The following is a 19,696-nucleotide window of genomic DNA, read 5'->3' as shown; positions in this document are numbered from 1 at the left end:
ACTCATGGACTCTATCGCCATCACCCATCAAACACTGAGACCTGAAGTGAGATGTAGTTATTATCCCCCATCACAAACCGACACCTGAAGTGAGATATAGTTATTATCCCCCATCAAACACTGAGACCTGAAGTGAGATATAGTTATTACAAACATCATGCACTGACACCTGAAGTGAGATATAGTTATTATCCCCCATCACAAACTGACACCTGAAGTGAGATATAGTTATACTCATCCATCACACACTGACACCTGAAGTGAGATATAGTTATTATCACCCATCACAAACTGACACCTGAAGTGAGATATAGTTATTACAAACATCATGCACTGACTCCTGAAGTGAGATATAGTTATTATCCCCCATCACACACTGACACCTGATGTGAGATATAGTTATACTCATCCATCACACACTGACACCTGAAGTGAGATATAGTTATTATCCCCCATCACAAACTGACACCTGAAGTGAGATATAGTTATACTCATCCATCACACACTGACACCTGAAGTGAGATATAGTTATTATCCCCCATCACAAACTGACACCTGAAGTGAGATATAGTTATACTCATCCATCACAAACTGACACCTGAAGTGAGATATAGTTATTACAAACATCACACACTGACACCTGAAGTGAGATAAAGTTATTATCACCCATCACACACTTACACCTAAAGTGAGATATAGTTATACTCATCCATCACACACTGACACCTGAAGTGAGATAAAGTTATTATCACCCATCACACACTTACACCTAAAGTGAGATATAGTTATTATCCCCCATCACACACTGACGGCTGAAGTGAGATGTAGTTATTATCAACCATCACACACTGACGGCTGAAGTGAGATATGTTATTCTATCTCTGTTTTAAGACATACAATCTTCTTTGACTGAAATGAGAACCCAAACATTTTTTTATAATTTTATAATTTTTCCATGTGAAGTTTACACGATATACGGCTTTTCCGTCGGACCAGAGGCCGGTCACATGATAGCGAAATTGACGTTCATAAGTGTATGAACGACATAATGTGACGTTTATACGTTTTTAACGTGCACGTATTCTTGAAATGACGTAACACATTCCTCGGGGAACCCCTGGGAGTTCCCCAACGAATACATACATTAGCGTCGTTTCTGATAATTTAGGCTCTTGGACTAAGCGCTTTAGCAAACATTGAGGAAGGCCAGAGAGTTCATTAACATCTTCGGAAATCTCTCCTGTCACGTTTATCGTGTCGGCCATTTTGACGCCTTGTACTTTATCTATTACGACGCGCTGTCATTCTGACTGATTTACTGAGGTCGTTCTTAACACACCTATCTCATCCAATGGTGATATTATTCGAACACAATTGTTGTAAACAAACTACAACAGATGTTCATGTGGAGCAAGTTGAGCATACATACTCTCACGTCACCTCTCGTTTTGAGGAATTATTTTATTCCGCGACACAGCTGGTTGTTGTGTGGCTCTCAGTGTAGACATGACGTCACACGTACTAAATGAATTGTGTATAAATCTAGGCTTATGTCTTTCGAGGTAAAAAATAGTGACATAAAAAATATAAGAATTGACTTTCACTTTGTGTCAGTTCATTGGAGTATGAACCTTCATAGAGTGATCGCCAAACATTGTATGAATGAGGACGCAAGCTCAGACGTTCATACAGTTTGGCCATCATTCTGTAAAGGTTCATAGTTCAGTGAACTCACACAAAGTGAAAGTCAGTTCTTAATTAGAGACAAAAAACACTCAGGACATGCATGTCTTGTGGACAGTTGATTTTTATGGTAAAACACGAGGCCATTCTTTTATTTCCAGCAATGGTCGGTACCTAAGTAGACATTTCCATAACGAATACCGAGTTTAGTGCAAATATGAAAATAAATATGATAATTAAATGTTACCTAAGAGCTGTTGCGCAGATGAATTTGATAGGATCCCGAAGCTATCCTTCAATTAAATGTGTATGCTCAGTTTCTTCAAATTTGGTTGATTTTGTTCAGAAACCCTCTCCCATTGCCATGTGATGATGATTTAATGGTCCATATGACTTCCAGACAGTGACAGACTCCGATGTCATCATCCAGCCCGTCGTGTACCTTTGTAGCTCACCGAACAGCAAGTACTACCTGGGACCCATCCTCGGTGTGCTGGGGACACTTTTGTTCTTTGGGGTCTTCCTAGCCTGGGAGACGAGAAAGGTATAGTAATGAACACAGAGTTTTGCGTGAGTTATGTGACGCAGGTTGTTTTGTTTGTTTGTTGTTTAACGCCCCACTCAGCAATATTCCAGCTATATGACGGCGGTCTGTAAATAATCGAGTCTGGACCAGAGAATCCAGTGATTGACATCATGAGCATCGATCTACGCAATTGGGATACGTTGACATGCATCAACCAAGTCAGCGATCCTGATCACCCGATCCCGTTAGTCGCCTTATACGACAAGCATAGTCGCCTTCTCCGGCAAGCATGGGTGGCTGAAGACCAATTCTACCCGGTTTATGCACGCCAGAGCGACATTGGAGTGAAAATAGCTCAATTTAACTCGACTTGTATGTCGCTCTCGCGTTTCATTTGCTAACGAACCAATTGAGTTCGGATTTAGTGCACAATGCGTTTAAGCTCCCATGTCTAATCCTAATGAAAACACAATAAGGGTTTTAAAACAACACAGTAATCCATATCATATTTCACACCACAACCGTATGACACATAAATAAGATATCTTTCTTCTTTTAATAATAAAATAAGATAATAAAAAGTTTTGTCACTTCATTTTATTCACAAAACAACCATCGGCAAGCCTCGGAGTTTTCCCACTTTTATCAACTCGTGTTGATATATTTGTTCTCAAAAGACACTCGGGTGAGATTCTCTATATCTCTTTAATATGAGTAATTCTACATAAATTAACCAACATGTATGGTATTCGCGTTTCTTTTGACAGTGAGTATATACAGATAAAAAATTATTTTGGTCCTGTTTTGGTGACCATGAAATACATGAAATGATGACCAACGTATATCAAATAAACCACATTATTACTATTTAGGCCTGAGGTTACGTCGTGTTATAGGATGTGTCGTGTTATGAACCCCACGCAGGTTGTGATAATTAGCGTTATCCGTGACAATAACACTGAGCTCGTCAAGTCTTGGCGGAAGTTGGTGCTCGATCCATTCAAGGAATAGCTCGCCATTCATTTCCTGGTGATAGTCACCGGTCCAGGTTTTGGCTAGGAACACAAGTTCGCTCCCGTTGACGAAGCACGATCAAACGTTTATCTCTCCCCAACGGTAGCCACAGGTAATCCACGACCCATAAAGATAAACTACTTGACTGACCTGAAGTCATTTGATCTCAGAGAAAGAATTGAATATTTCCGTGAACACCTGTGAACACCTATGTGTCCTGATCATTGTATTGACCCATCTCGTGTACGGCAATGATGACTGGTTGTTTGTTTGTTTGTTGTTTAACGCCCACTCAGCCATATTTTATGACAGCGGTCTGTAAATAATCGAGTCTGTAACAGACAATCCAGTGATTGATTCCATGAGCATCGATCCACACAATTGGGATTGATGACATGCATCAACCAAGTCAGCGAGCCTGACCACCCGATCCCGTTAGTCGCCTCTTACGGCAAGCATGGGTTTCTGAAGACTTATTCTACCCCGGATCTTCACAGGGGACAAGCATGGGTTGCCCAAGACCTATTCTACCCCGGATCTTCACGGGTCGGCAATGATGAGGGTTGGTCGGGAAACAATCATCGTATCTTGTGTCTCCTCTCTGTTCCCCTCTCTAGTCGGTGGTATCTTACACTCATACATGACAGGCCATTCATATTGCGCATATTTCCACAGGGGCATGCTCAAAGCGCTATTATTACCCCCTCACTTGATCAGTGCTCGAGAATCATTCTCTTCACTCAATTCTATGGAATCCTAGAATGGACATTGTCGCGTTGTCGCCCTTTGGTAAAATAGAAAATATCTTCAAAGGGCGACAAATGGTCAAAAATGTCCGTTGTAGCATTGTCGCGCTTTGGTTAATTTTGCCATTTTTCTTTGGTTTTTGTAAGGACGACAATGCGACAACGCGACATTGTCCCGTCTAGGATTCCATACAATTCTATTTCCAATTCCTGGCCTCAGACAACAAGTTATTTCCTTCTTTGCTATCTACAGTGACATGACAGCCCACCATAATTATTATTGGTCGTAGGCTGTTCTCCTGTTGCATGCTGACCACCCAGCCACTTGTCACTTAAAACGCAAAGTATCCGCCTGAATCCACCAGCTAGCTGTAGCAGTAACCATTGTCAACAATGGTCACCAGAAGTTTCGAGCCGAAACACACACAGTGGCCTTCAAGTTGGGGTCAAGTCATGGGAAGCTAGAATCAATACCTTCACAGATTGTGGCTAACAAAACATTGGCAACAAACTACAATGTCTAATCTTTCATTTAAGCTATCACAGATTCACTCAAAAAAGATGGCACAGGCTGAACAGCCAATTTAAACAGGGGCCCATATTCTCCTATTTTCCATCCGGTTCATAAACTAAGAGGGAGTAACTGTGTTCCGAGGCCTCCTCCTGTAATCATACTTTTTACTGTTGACGCTATCGATGCACTTAAAATCATTTCAATGATTCAAAATCGCATCTTGTAAAAGCGATTTTTAAGGCCAGAAAAAAAGAAGATTCTATTTCTATTTTTTATACCTTTTTGTCTTTGTGTTCCAGGTGAGCGTGGAGGTGATGAACGACTCTCGCTACATCGGCATTTGCATCTACAACACCGTGGTTCTGGGGGTGATGGGGGTGGTAGTGAGCCTCTCCCTCAGCCAGGAGGTCCTCATCCACTACTCCCTGGAGTCCACCATCACCATTCTCACCACCACCGTCACCCAGACCCTCATCTTCGTCCCCAAGGTAACGACTCTAACTTGGGGATGTAAACACATCTGTCTCAGCATTACTATTGTTTGGTTCTGTTTAACCCCCTGGATGCCAGGGGGACACATATGTCCCTCCACTTCAACCCTCACTTTGAAGCCGAATAAAATTCAAAATACATCACGCACACAGATACACGTCACAGTTGTGAATACTGTGGGAAATTCCGTGTACTGTCATATCATCCACTGGTATTTTAGGCCAAGCAACAATACTGAAAATGACCTCTGACAATTAGGTACATCGTAAATGTCGCCATTGGTTACACATTACTAAATCACCACACGCGGTGTTATTTACAGCATGTTTTGAAATCTAAATTTCGAATATTTGCTCGGAGAAATGAATTGCAAAACAGGGAATTTCCCACAGAATTCAGAACTGTGACGTATATTTGTGTGCGTAATGTTATTGAATTTTATTCGACTTCAAAGTGAGGGTTAAATCAATACCCCGAGCCATGCCGTCATCCGTCTCATAAGGCATGTACAGTAAACTACGTTTATAACGAACTCAAAGGGACCACTTATTTTAGTTCGTTATAACCGTAGTTCGTTATAAGCATATATACAGCATATAAACAACAAATGGCCGGGACTAAAAAATAGGTTCGTTATATCGGTCAGTTCGCTATAAGCGTGTTCGTTTTAACCGTAGTTTACTGTAACAGCAAATCGCTGACAGATATGTTTCCCATTTTTCAATTTAATGATTTGGTGTTGACTCGAATTGTTCCACAAGACAAAAGTATTTTCTGTTATTTAAGAATATAGGTTGAAAATGTATTTAGTGATGAAATATGCTGCAACCATGACAAGGGGTTTCAGTAAGATAAAAGAGGTTCAATATAAGCCAAATATCACCGCTATGTTTAATCGGCTTTTCACGAATATATACTATTATATGTAGCCTTTGGCAATACATTTCACTCCTCATTTTTTAGCACATTGTTTATTTAAGAATTGACCTTCACTTTGTGTGAGGTCATTGGAGTATGAACCTTCACAGAGTGAGGGCCAAACTGTATGAACGTCGGAGCTTACGACGACGTTCATACAATGTTTGGCCCTCACTCTATGAAGGTTCATACTCCTATGACCTCACACAAAGTGAAAGTCAATTCTTATAATTTTTTATCACAATTTCTTTCCTCAAAGGATGTAGGCCAAGATCTAAACACAATTTTATTTAGTACGTGTGAGAGGTGACATGAGCGTATGGATGCACAACTTGCTCTTCAGAAACATCTTACGCAACCCATGTGTTCAAATCATATCCCCATTAGATAAGAAAGGTCTGTAATGCACTACCTCAGTAAGTCAGTCACTATGACAGCGCGTCGTAATACATTTACATCAAGTACAAGACGTAAAAATGGCCGACACGATAAACGTGACGGGGGGATTACCGAAGTTGTTAATGAACATGTGGCGGTTACATGTGTTAGTCATCATTGATCAACTGACCGATTTTTTAAAGGTGATTAAAGATGCGTCAAACAGACACCAAGGTAAATTCGTAGATTGCTGAGGACGGTCACTGTCAGCCTAGACACAGATCGAGTCGATACTGTCGATAGTTTGGATGTGCATTTTTTCGTTTGTTCATTAGGATGGGCCGTAGCGAGGAAATTCGTGAACAATCATGCAGTCACGCTCTCTGACATTTCTCAATGTTTAATGAAAGTCTGAGACCAAGATTAAAGGTTCTAAATGATCAGAAATAATGCTTATGTATGTTTTCGTGCTAGGGAATTCCCAGGGGTTTCCCGAGGAATGTGGAAGTAGTCCGTCGGTGTTTACGTCATTTCAAGAACAAGGTCTCGTGAAAAACGTATGAACGTCAAATTGTGTCGTTCATACACTTATGAACGTCAATTTCGCGGTCATCTGACCAACCTCTCGTCCAATGGAAAAGCCGCATATCGTGTAAACGTCAAATTAAAAACATATTTAAGAAATAAACGACGAGTGAGAGTTGTTTATCGTACAATAAAACACTGCTGGGAGAATAAACCATGAGAAGCGCAGCCCCGAGTGTTTTATTCTCCCTGCAGTGTTTTATTGTAGATAAACAACGACCACGTGTCGTTTATTTTCTTATATGAGATATCAACATTACGTACAACCTCTTCAAGGATGTTAGTAAAAAGTACACGCTTTAAAAATATCTACCCGTATTTAAGTAACGGTGACTCCCTGATTAGAATCCGACCGCGGCAATGTCGGACAAGTCCAATTTTTGAACAGGGGGGGTAACTTTTCACGTCGATTATCTGTACCTTTTTTCAGAATAACCGATTGTCATATCTCTTCCACTATGCGATCATACGTTCACTGCGTTCATCTGCGCTGTCCAGCTACATCTGGGAGGAACAACTCAATAGACACTTCCCTCTCAAAAATAACGTTGTCCAATTTACGACGTCATCAAGTTGCGAGCGGAAGTCCGAATCTCCAGAAATGACGTCATGATAGAACAATGTTTTATCGTATAATACACCACGCGTCGTCCGTCATTGTTCTTTGCGATTTATCGCGTAGCTATCATATATTTCATAATAAATCTCTGGTTACACAGGATTTATATTTCACTCATATTTCTTGTTTCATGGTTATATTTATTTCATATTTGTTATTCATTTGTAATACTTTCTCTAAAACCGAATTTCCTTCTATGACCCGTCTCTGATTGCCAATGCTGTTGTTGGATTCCACTCTGATTTATTTATTCATTATTGTATACAATTCAAATGTTAGCCTCTTGTGCTTAGTGGTGATGTCGTGTGTTTATAGATCACTGCATACTGGAGTCAGAGACGCCGAGAGAAAGGAACATCTCGCCCAGTGGTGAAGACTATTCTCTTGTAGAGACGCGGATACCCCTTTGTTGTAACCTCACGGTGGACGTGACTGCTCATAATGTAACATAGGAGATGCCCAGGTCAATACGCCCGGCACAGTTGGGATGGATGGTAATTGAGAAGTCTGAATATGATGAACATGTCGCTGTGGAGAACAGCACCTCTGATACTAAGATGACGTCACAGGGATTTGGGACATATTGCCCATAACGGTACGGGTATTCCTGGAAGTATTTTCAGTAATTCTCAGTGAACATCAAAACTTTTGCTGCCTGCTGATTGGCGTTTAACGAAGATTGTTCCATTGTTTTGATTGTTTGCGAGGGGGCCCAAAGCATTGATGCAAATAATTGAATATGACGTCGTTCATTGTTCTGACATCATTGACAATTTATTGTGCCGTCGTCCCAACAATAGACTAATAGAGTTGATGCCTCCGCTTTTTTTCCATTTTCTCAGATAAATGTTTTCTAGGTGATATGAAGCGGTCTACGAGTATCGTAAAATTATATTAAAGTATGGGATACACGATAGTCGTAGCCGTAGAGTTGTTTTTTGGAATAAGGCCTGGTTTATAATAATTAGAAAACAAACAATCCCCAAAATAAAAGTGATATAATTGATATTATTTCAAGGAAATTCACTGGCTCACTCAGTAACTCAAGTGGCCACTCACTTCGTCACTAACTGGAGCACTCACTTTGTCACCCATTCGCTCACTCACTTTGTCACTCAGTCACGAAATCACTCGCTCACTCACACACTCCCATGTACATGGTCACTCACTCACTCACGGTCTCAAGATCACACATTTGGCCACTCATTCACTCACCTACTCACCCACTCACTCATTCAGCCACAACATCTCTCACTCACTTGGGCTCTCTCCCACTAACTCTTTGAGTCAGTCAGTCACTAATTCACTCACTCATCTACAGGATCACTCTCACTCGATCTCTGACTGACCACCATAAGAGTGTATATTTACGTTCCAATACAGTGTATGTTAATTTGGAGCGTATAAGATATGATTTTCTCAAAGGAATGTTACTGCCGACTGCCGTTCCATTTTTGTTCTAGCGTATCTACATATAGACAAAATGTATGAAAGCGTATCTTGACAGTAAGAAATGGAATATTTTGTTCACTCGAGGTTAAGAAGCGAACAGCGACATTTGCGGTGTTGAACTCGACCCTCGGCAGCCAGTGGCGGGATTTTGGTTCTCAATGAGTGGCAACAATCTGTATTAAATATCAGTTGACAATGGGATATGTGTTTAGAATTACAGCGTATTGTTGTGTTATGTTATAGCGTTATTTAGCCATCAACTACAACTGTAAATACGTGTTTATTTTGCACAACGATTACATTGTTTAGTGTACTAAAACCACGTGGTTACATAAAGGGCGGCTATTGACCAATGGATCACGAGTTTGTGGTGGCACAGCGCACAGGTCGCTAATCAGGGTGAGTGAGTGAGTTGGGTTAAACGCCGCTTTTAACAGTATTCCAGTTATATCACGGCGTGTCATTTTAATGTCGGAGAAAAGCCCGAAGTGATGCAGGTCTCAGACGTGTACCACTTCGGTGAAACCCACGAGCACGGGTATGGTGCTGACAAACCTAGAAACATAATCGGGGCGAACCGAGATTCGAACCTACAACCATAGGTTTCTGGCGTGCCCAAGGGACCCAAATCTGCACAGCGAATCGCGGCGCCTTAGACGACTGGGCCACCCGGGCCCCCTCGCTAATCAGGCGTAGTCAAGAAACGTTGATGATGGCGAGAAATGTTTGATGGGTTATGTTCCTCTGCTTGGCTACTGAGAGTTAGAAATCACACAATATTGATTTGCAATAAATAAATTATGTTTGAACACACAGTTTTAGGTTTACAGCCACACAGGGGAACACGATGGGGCAAATAGGCGGTAGCAGCAAATGTCTAAAAAGAGGCCGAGCTCCGTTCTTAACTCCAGAGTAGGGTTGGAAGCGTGCAGGAAATCGCTGTTTCAGATAAGTAACCAATCCGCACTTGACACGTAGATAAGGCGCAGGTGGATTAGGCTTCGAAGTGCTCTATGTTTATCAACAACGAAGGGGGGTAACTCCAATTACACTTCCTGTTAAAATCAGGGCTCGGCATTTTACGAGCGTTTCTGTCATATGCTGCCACTGACAAATTACCACAATTAAACCTACAACAATCACTACTGCCACACAACATTTTGTGCATGACATGTGTAGCAACATCACTGATTCTGCTGACTGACATGAAGGTTATACAGTTCCTTTGTTGGATGTGTCATCATTGAAGTCTTGTCGTAGAGGGCGACTAACGGGATCGGGTGGTCGGGCTCGCTGACTTTGTTGGATGTGTCAGCATTGAAGTCTTGTCGTAGAGGGCGACTAACGGGATCGGGTGGTCGGGCTCGCTGACTTTGTTGGATGTGTCATCATTGAAGTCTTGTCGTAGAGGGCGACTAACGGGATCGGGTGGTCGGGCTCGCTGACTTTGTTGGATGTGTCAGCATTGAAGTCTTGTCGTAGAGGGCAACTAACGGGATCGGGTGGTCGGGCTCGCTGACTTTGTTGGATGTGTCAGCATTGAAGTCTTGTCGTAGAGGGCGACTAACGGGATCGGGTGGTCGGGCTCGCTGACTTTGTTGGATGTGTCAGCATTGAAGTCTTGTCGTAGAGGGCGACTAACGGGATCGGGTGGTCGGGCTCGCTGACTTTGTTGGATGTGTCAGCATTGAAGTCTTGTCGTAGAGGGCAACTAACGGGATCGGGTGGTCGGGCTCGCTGACTTTGTTGGATGTGTCAGCATTGAAGTCTTGTCGTAGAGGGCGACTAACGGGATAGGGTGGTCGGGCTCGCTGACTTTGTTGGATGTGTCAGCATTGAAGTCTTGTCGTAGAGGGCGACTAACGGGATCGGGTGGTCGGGCTCGCTGACTTTGTTGGATGTGTCAGCATTGAAGTCTTGTCGTAGAGGGCGACTAACGGGATCGGGTGGTCGGGCTCGCTGACTTTGTTGGATGTGTCAGCATTGAAGTCTTGTCGTAGAGGGCGACTAACGGGATAGGGTGGTCGGGCTCGCTGACTTTGTTGGATGTGTCAGCATTGAAGTCTTGTCGTAGAGGGCGACTAACGGGATCGGGTGGTCGGGCTCGCTGACTTTGTTGGATGTGTCATCATTGAAGTCTTGTCGTAGAGGGCAACTAACGGGATCGGGTGGTCGGGCTCGCTGACTTTGATGGATGTCATTTTATCCATTTGCGTGGATCGATGCTCATGGTGGTAGCCACTGGATTGTCTGGTCCAGACTGGATTATTTACAGACCGCCGTTATGTAGCTGGAATATTGTTGAGTGCGGTGTTAAACAACAAACAAACAAACACAATGTGGGTCAGGTAGGAGGTAGACGTGTGTTTTGAAATTTTAGCAGAGCATGGACCGGCGATTGTGTGGCCCTGGCACAGTGGTATTTGTGCGTTTACTTATTCTTGTGAGTGTTTCAATACCGAAAGTGTACCCAGTTCTGTGGCTGATCGACATGCAGTGTTATATACATCGACATGTGGACGATGAATAGATCGAAGTATTAATGCCCAATGTTTCCGTAAAAAGACCTGGTAAGTTTGAGGTAACTTAAAGAATTAGATATTCGATTTTAATCTGTTTAGAATCAAGCATTCTTCAATGTCATGGTAAATTATGCTATTAATCCCACCGGAGTTTAAGAAGCTCAGTGACGTTGTGGAAATACAACAGTTGCATCACTACGACCTTTAAATAACCTTGCCTAGGTCATGGGCACCACCATATAACAATAAAAGGAACTCACGACAATGTGTTTTTGTCTGTACGTTTGTTTGTATGTTTGCTATACTCAGCAATAGTCAATCCTGGACCAGGTTTGTTTGGTTGTTGTTTAAAGCCGCACTCAGCAATAGTCCATATGACGGCGGTCTGTAAATAATCGAGTCAGGACCAGAGAGTCCAGTGATTGATATCATGAGCATCGATCCACCAATTGAGATACGATGACATGCATCAACCAAGTCAGCGAGCCTGACCGCCCGATCCTGTAGTCGCCTCTTACGACAAGCATAGTCACCTTTTACGGAAAGCATGGATTGCTGAAGACCTATTCTGGTCTCCTGGACCAGATAATACGGGTGTGGAGTGGACAAGCGGTCTAAAGCTGGTGACCGGATTGTTGTTCGGCATGTGGACCAACACTGTTTACAGGTCTTTACAGTGTTGTCACTACCCCTAGTGTACAGGACCGCTTCGGTTTAGTGGTAGAGCGTCCGCTCCGAGAGCGGAAGGTCCGGGGATCGATCCCCGCCTGCGTCATACCAAAAGACGTTAAAAGAAGGAACTTGTTGTTACCGTGTCCGGCGCTCGTCATTAAGGGGCTAAAACAAGGACTGGTCGGCTCGGAGACAGTATACTGTGTCTGAGTGGGGTATTCATGTTAAACTGCGGCATGGAACGCTATATAAGTGCAATAATCTTGGACGCGTCGTTAAACCCAATTTCACCCCACCTCACCTCGTGTACAGAACATTCGCCCTGTGCACTCAAAAGAACTCACTCATCCGATGGTAGATGAGCAGATGGTGGAAACACAAATACGTTCATCATCATCATCATAATAATAATAATAACAACAACAACAACAACAACAACAATAATAATAATAATAATCCATACATTTTCCAAAGAGAATGAACCACAAAAGGGAAATAAACAAAATCTTCCAAAGAAAAACAAGGAAAGACATATCCTGGATGGAACTTTGCCTATATTACGTTCCTCAGGGCAATCAATGTCAAAACGGCAAAAATCAATTTGGAAAACTTTAAAAACAAAATACAAGACAACAAACGAGAAGATTCTTAATCAAATTCTTGATTCTCTGAAAGCAAAATTAAAGGTTTGGACAGAAAGAAAAAGAAAGTGGGACAAAAAATAATTTCATCAGACAAAACAAATTGTTTAAATCAAATGAAAAGCAATTTTACAGGCAACTAAATACATCCTATGGCAGTGATGAGAAAAGACCCACCATGAATTCCAGTGAAAGGTTTTGGAAACAGTTGTGGCCTATACCCGGCATCTGTAACCTCGAGGAACCATGGGTAGAGGAATATAATGATTGTGAAAAAATAAAATCACCATTGTTGTGTTTCATTATACCTGATTGCCAGAAAAATGTCATTAAAAAGTCCAAATCAAATACCACGCCAGGACCTGATGGTATTCGAACCGGTTTTGGAAACTGTTTCCTTGTGTCCAAACACCATTACTTCACTGTTTTAATTCTCTTGTGGATACAGGGAATGTTCCGCCTTAGTACTGCTGGACGGTACAGAAATGAGTGACAGTCAAGCGAAATGCCATATCAAATCGGCCCAGACTCAGTTTTTCAAGGAGAGGCTTTCTGAACGACCACTGCATCGAGTTTATGTGTCTTCGCCATGCTTGTGGTTTTGACACAGAGGTCCATCCATGGTACGACCCGGAATATGTATAGGGCGTCATGAAAAACGATAAATACAAAATCCTTTGGAATAGGCCCGTATACTGCCTCAGACATATCCAGGCCAACAAACCTGATCTTGTCCTTTTGATAAATCCAATGAAATCGTTTATATCATTGTATTTTCTGTCCCTTTTGACAGTTATGTGATTGACAAGATTGTCGAAAAACATGGCAAATATGCAGACCTTGCTTTCGAAATGTCACGCTTGCATCCCAAATACCAAGTTGTACGACTCCCCATTGTTCTCGGAATACCCACAGGTCGACTTGACTGGGTCGAGCCTTGATCAGAGACACCAGTGATATCAACTTTGCTGGGTCGAGCCTGGATCAGAGACATCAGTAATGTCGACTTGGCTGGGTCGAGCCTTGATCAGAGACACCAGTAATGTCGACTTGGCTGGGTCAAGCCTTGATCAGAGACACCAGTGATGTCGACTTGTCTGGGCCGCGCCTGGATCAGAGACACCAGTGATGTCGACTTGGCTGGGCCGCGCCTGGATCAGAGACACCAGTGTTGTCGACTTGGCTGGGCCGAGCTTGGATCAGAGACACCAGTGTTGTCGACTTGGCTGGGCCGAGCCTTGATCAGAGACACCAGTGATGCCGACTTGGCTGGGCCGAGCCTTGATCAGAGACAGCAGTGATGTCGACTTGGCTGGGCCGAGACTGGATCAGATCAAGAGACACCAGTGTTGTCGACTTGGCTGGGCCGAGCCTGGATCAGAAACACCAGTGATGCCGACTTGGCTGGGCCGAGCCTTGATCAGAGACACCAGTGATGTCGACTTGGCTGGGCCGAGACTGGATCAGAGACACCAGTGTTGTCGACTTGGCTGGGCCGAGCCTGGATCAGAGACACCAGTGATGTCGACTTGGTTTGGCCGAGCCTTGATCAGAGACACCAGTGATGTCGACTTTGCTGGGCCGAGACTGGATCAGAGACACCAGTGATGTCGACTTGGCTTGGCCGAGCCTTGATCAGAGACACCAGTGATGTCGACTTGGCTGGGCCGAGACTGGATCAGAGACACCAGTGAAGTCGACTTGGCTGGGCCGAGACTGGATCAGAGACACCAGTGATGTCGACTTGGCTGGGCCGAGACTGGATCAGAGACACCAGTGAAGTCGACTTGGCTGGGCCGAGACTGGATCAGAGACACCAGTGAGGTCGACTTGGCTGGGCCGCGACTGCGAGACGGTCACAGTTACTGTATCATGGTTTGCAGTCACTACAGTTTGCTAACATTAGTCGCAGAAACAGGAGTTTTACGAGAGGTGCATAGAGGCAATTTTGGTCGAACAGCAGGCAATTAATTCTGTTCGAGTTTTTTTGCAATTTACGGCGCCGGTTAATACAGACTTGATTGGAAACCCATCTCCAATAACAGTCTTTAATTCAGCGCCCTTGTGATTTAAAAAAATATTTCAGGGCACAACTGTGCTTTGTGACACTGCCCATTGGGGCAAAGCAAACTGTACGTCTAAAATGCAGTTCGGGTCTTGGCTTACTTTGGCTGTGATAGTATGGTCTGAAACACAGGCTATGAAACACATGGTGTCTCCTTAAATATGTTGCCGTTACCCTAGCACCGAATAGATAAACAGCATGGTGAGATGGCTACAAACCATCAAGTCCCCAGCAGGTGTATTCTCCCCAGCAGTTAATAACACGCGCTTTGAACATGCCTCGCTGTGACGTCGGTCAAATGACATAGTGCCACTAATGCCATATACAGAATGAATATTGATGCCATTTTGTAATGCAATTCTCTTTCAAGGTTTGGAAAATGATTATTGATCGCAAACCACAATTCACTCATGATATTCCAAGTATATTTTATGAACATGCTTGAGACTGTCAGGCTTGCTGCCTGGCTATAGGTCGACATGCACTAATTCATATACAGGTATATTGGGTAATTGTTCCGATATATAACACCTCTGTGTTTGTCCTTACTGTTTGTCGTCACACGTGAACAGAAATATTCTAACGAATTGGACGTTCGGTGTTATTTCGGAAAATCACATGTTTTTCATTTTAAGAATGATATAATTCACTCTTTTACCAACATAACTCTTATGTAGATTCACAGTCACTGCATACGTATACCTTTCTGTGTGTGTAGATATGACCTTGCGTCTTTTTCGACACAATACGATTTCCAGTTTCATATCAAGTTAAACATGTTATCTATGTACACATAGAAACTAAGGTAAATATGACCACCGTCATATAGCTGGAATATTGCTGAGTGCGGCGTAAAGCAACAAACAAACAAACGAACAAACAAACAAATAACTTGCTGTGATGTTTGACCTTTATGGTTACACAATACGATAACTAGAGTCACATTTCATGAAGCGAAATGACAAGCGTAAATTATATTTATGTCAAAAGCTAACCGTTACGGTGAATGATTGAGGACTTGACACAGCTCCTGGGGCGGGCCGACCAATAACATCTGCACAGGTTGTACCAAGGTGAGGAATCATCCCGATCGACACTCCCACCAGCTGGGACTTACTGTGTAATGCATAGGAAGCGGCAGGCAATGCAGGATAATTCATGGTACTTCAGGGCAATTAATGGTATGTCAGGGCAAGGCCTGGTACTTCAGGGCAATTCCTGATACTTCAGGGCAAGGCCTGGTACTTCAGGGCAATTCCTGATACTTCAGGGCAAGGCCTGGTACTTCAGGGCAATGTATGGTACCTAAGGGCAATTCCTGATACTTCAGGGCAAGGCCTGGTACTTCAGGGCAATTCCTGATACTTCAGGGCAAGGCTGGTACTTCAGGGCAAGGTATGGTACCTAAGGGCAATTCCTGATACTTCAGGGCAAGGCCTGGTACTTCAGGGCAATTCCTGATACTTCAGGGCAAGGCCTGGTACTTCAGGGCAATGTATGGTACCTAAGGGCAATTCCTGATACTTCAGGGCAAGGCCTGGTACTTCAGGGCAATGTATGGTACTTCAGGGCACGGCATGGTACTTCAGGGCACGGCATGGTACTTCAGGGCAAGGCATGGTACTTCAGGGCAATTCCTGGTACTTCAGGGCACGGCCTGGTACTTCAGGGCATGTCCTGGTACTTCAGGGCAATGTATGGTACTTCAGGGCAAGGCCTGGTACTTCAGGGCAATTATTGATACGTCAGGGCAATTATTAATACTTCAGGGCAAGGCATGGTACTTCAGGGCACGGCATGGTACTTCAGGGCAATTATTGATACTTCAGGGCAATTCCTGGTACTTCAGGGCACGGCCTGGTACTTCAGGGCAAGGTATGGTACCTAAGGGCAATTCCTGATACTTCAGGGCAAGGCCTGGTACTTCAGGGCAATGTATGGTACTTCAGGGCACGGCATGGTACTTCAGGGCACGGCATGGTACTTCAGGGCAATTATTGATACTTCAGGGCAATTCCTGGTACTTCAGGGCACGGCCTGGTACTTCAGGGCAAGGCATGGTACTTCAGGGCAATTATTGATACTTCAGGGCAAGGCCTGGTACTTTAGGGCAATTCCTGATACTTCAGGGCATATCCTGGTACTTCAGGGCAAGGCCTGGTACTTCAGGGCAATTCCTGATACTTCAGGGCAATTATTTTTACTTCAGGGCAAGGCCTTGTACGTCAGGGCATGTCCTGGTACTTCAGGGCAATGTATGGTACTTCAGGGCAACGTATGGTACTTCAGGGCAATTATTGATACGTCAGGGCAATTATTAATACTTCAGGGCAAGGCATGGTACTTCAGGGCACGGCAGGGTACTTCAGGGCACGGCATGGTACTCAGGGCAATTATTGATACTTCAGGGCAATTCCTGGTACTTCAGGGCACGGCCTGGTACTTCAGGGCAAGGCATGGTACTTCAGGGCAATTATTGATACTTCAGGGCAAGGCCTGGTACTTCAGGGCAATTCCTGATACTTCAGGGCATATCCTGGTACTTCAGGGCAATTCCTGATACTTCAGGGCAAGGCCTGGTACTTCAGGGCAAGGCCTTGTACTTCAGGGAAAGGCATGGTACTTCAGGGCAATTCCTGATACTTCGGGGCAATGCATGGTACTTCAGGGCAATGCATGGTACTTCAGGGCAATTCCTGGTACTTCAGGGCAATTCCTGGTACTTCAGGCCAATTCCCGATACTTCAGGCCAAGGCATGGTACTTCAGGCCAATTCCTGATACTTCAGGGCACGGCCTAGTACTTCAGGGTAATTCCTGATACTTCAGGGCACGGTCTGGTACTGCAGGCCAATTCCTGATACTTCAGAACAAGACCTGGTACTTAAGGGCACGGCATGGTACTTCAGGGCAATTCCTGATACTTCAGAACAAGACCTGGTACTTTAGGGCACGGCATGGTACTGCAGGCCAATTCCTGATACTTCAGAACAAGACCTGGTACTTTAGGGCACGGCATGGTACTTCAGGGCAATTCCTGATACTTCAGAACAAGACCTGGTACTTTAGGGCACGGCATGGTACTTCAGGGCAATTCCTGATACTTCAGAACAAGACCTGGTACTTTAGGGCACGGCATGGTACTTCAGGGCAATTCCTGATACTTCAAGGCAAGGCCTAGTACTTCAGGGCCACCCAGTGCATTAAGTTTTCTAAACATATCGATTTGATCAATCAGACAAGACGATATTTACCCTGGCCATGGTCACCATAGTACCGTAGCAAGAAGTTACCAAAACATGTTTTAATGTGTCGTCAGAAGTATGTTTGACAACTGTAACTAAGAGAAAGTAATCAAACTGCGAAACGATTGATATTTTTTGTTATTTTATCTGCGCGAAAATATAACAATAATGCTAGTTTCATTATAGAGGCATTTGCATCTAAAGTATCGTCGCAAATGCTAGAAAAATGCTTTTCTGGCTTCATTTAATAAATACGAGTCATAGGACTATAAAACGAGCATATATCAAAATAATGCAAAGTGCCCTAATCTAGCATGTCCTAACTGGCACTGTGATTACCCTTAAAATGTACTTTACAGGTAAAATGATGATCAACTTAGAAAATATTCGTTTGTTGTCATGCATGTATGAAATGGACCTAACCTGAAGTAATTATCTAACACCCGTCCCGAGGCGATCACCTAACACCGTCCCGTGCATTCTCACAGGTGCAAATGTCACCGAGTTGGGGGTGGTCTCAAAAATTTTGCGGTTATTGTACTTAATTGACATGTGCGTTGATTGGGTAGAAATTAAGGATATGAACTGCATTATATTTGCTTGGAAACATGATAGAATAGGTGAGAGCTTTGAAACGGGATAAGTATTGGAAGGTTGCGGTTTTGGAATCCAAAAGTATTTGTTGTTCTACAGATGATTTCTTGAGGTAGCATTTATCTCCTCTGATGGCCAATATGAATCTGTACTTTTGAATGTTGTGTTATGTCTTGCCACGAAACCTTTACACTTAGCCAAGATGGGCACAGCAGGGTTGAGCTCACAATGTCTGACTGCCGTACGTAAGACAACGTAACCGTGTTGTGCCGCCAGCACATATCTCTTGTACTTTACTGCTTTCTGATTCAGCCGAATTTTCTCCATGAGTTGAACGCTCGTTTCAAATGGTCTGAAGTCGACAATGTCATATATTCCTGTATGGTCGCCTTCAGACGACTCATGGTTTGGGCGATAGTATCTGATTCCCGGAAGTTATATTAACTGGACTTATCTATGACAATGACACTGACGTTGTTTAAAATGGGCAATAGCTGAAGTTCCAACCAACCTATGAACACATCACCTCCTATGATTTCCTTATGGAAATCATCAGTTTTCTTTTTCGCCTCGAAAACTAGCAGACATCCATCAATAAGCCCCATATCATCAGCGTGCAAAACAATGACACGATTACCTTTACCTGGTGGTACCCTGGGTGTTTTTTGTCCATCTGCTGATAGCCACATGTAGTCAGTGGAATGATTCATCAAGGTTAATCTGGACGCCCTTTCTGTGATAGTTATGAATGGTTCGGTGATAATGTGACCTCATAGACAGGATGGAATATTTTCCCCTGAAAAGTGCCAGGTCATCGCCACGAGCAGTGTATCGAAATCCCGTCTCTTGGAAGTCAGTAGTTAGTGCAGTTAACATTAATTGTTTCTTTAATTACTCCCAAATTCTACTACAAGTCAGGGTTACCTTCTGCTCATTAAGCTTGTACACTATACGCCTGATCACCCTGTATTAAAGCTGTCTAATATCCTTTTACGTCCCAGTTTTGTTTTTGAGACCACCCCTATACCTGT

General features: G+C 43.5%; 1 protein-coding gene across 1 annotated transcript; it reads left to right on the top strand.

Annotated features, from left to right (window-relative positions):
- Window positions 1-4,795: 4,795 nt before the first annotated feature.
- Window positions 4,796-8,542, top strand: LOC125373480 (gamma-aminobutyric acid type B receptor subunit 2-like). Its single transcript, XM_048384578.1, has 2 exons — window positions 4,796-4,971; window positions 7,791-8,542. Exons 1-2 carry the CDS (start codon window positions 4,798-4,800, stop codon window positions 7,863-7,865), a joined length of 249 nt encoding a protein of 82 aa, XP_048240535.1. The 5' UTR covers window positions 4,796-4,797; the 3' UTR covers window positions 7,866-8,542.
- Window positions 8,543-19,696: the final 11,154 nt, after the last annotated feature.

The sequence above is a fragment of the Haliotis rufescens genome, unplaced genomic scaffold (genome assembly GCF_023055435.1).
Source record: "Haliotis rufescens isolate VD_foot unplaced genomic scaffold, xgHalRufe1.0.p SCAF_5, whole genome shotgun sequence".
Classification (NCBI taxonomy): Eukaryota; Metazoa; Mollusca; class Gastropoda; order Lepetellida; family Haliotidae; genus Haliotis; species Haliotis rufescens.
The sequence above is the reverse complement of the archived record's forward strand: the minus strand, read 5'-3'. Positions and strand labels throughout refer to the sequence as shown.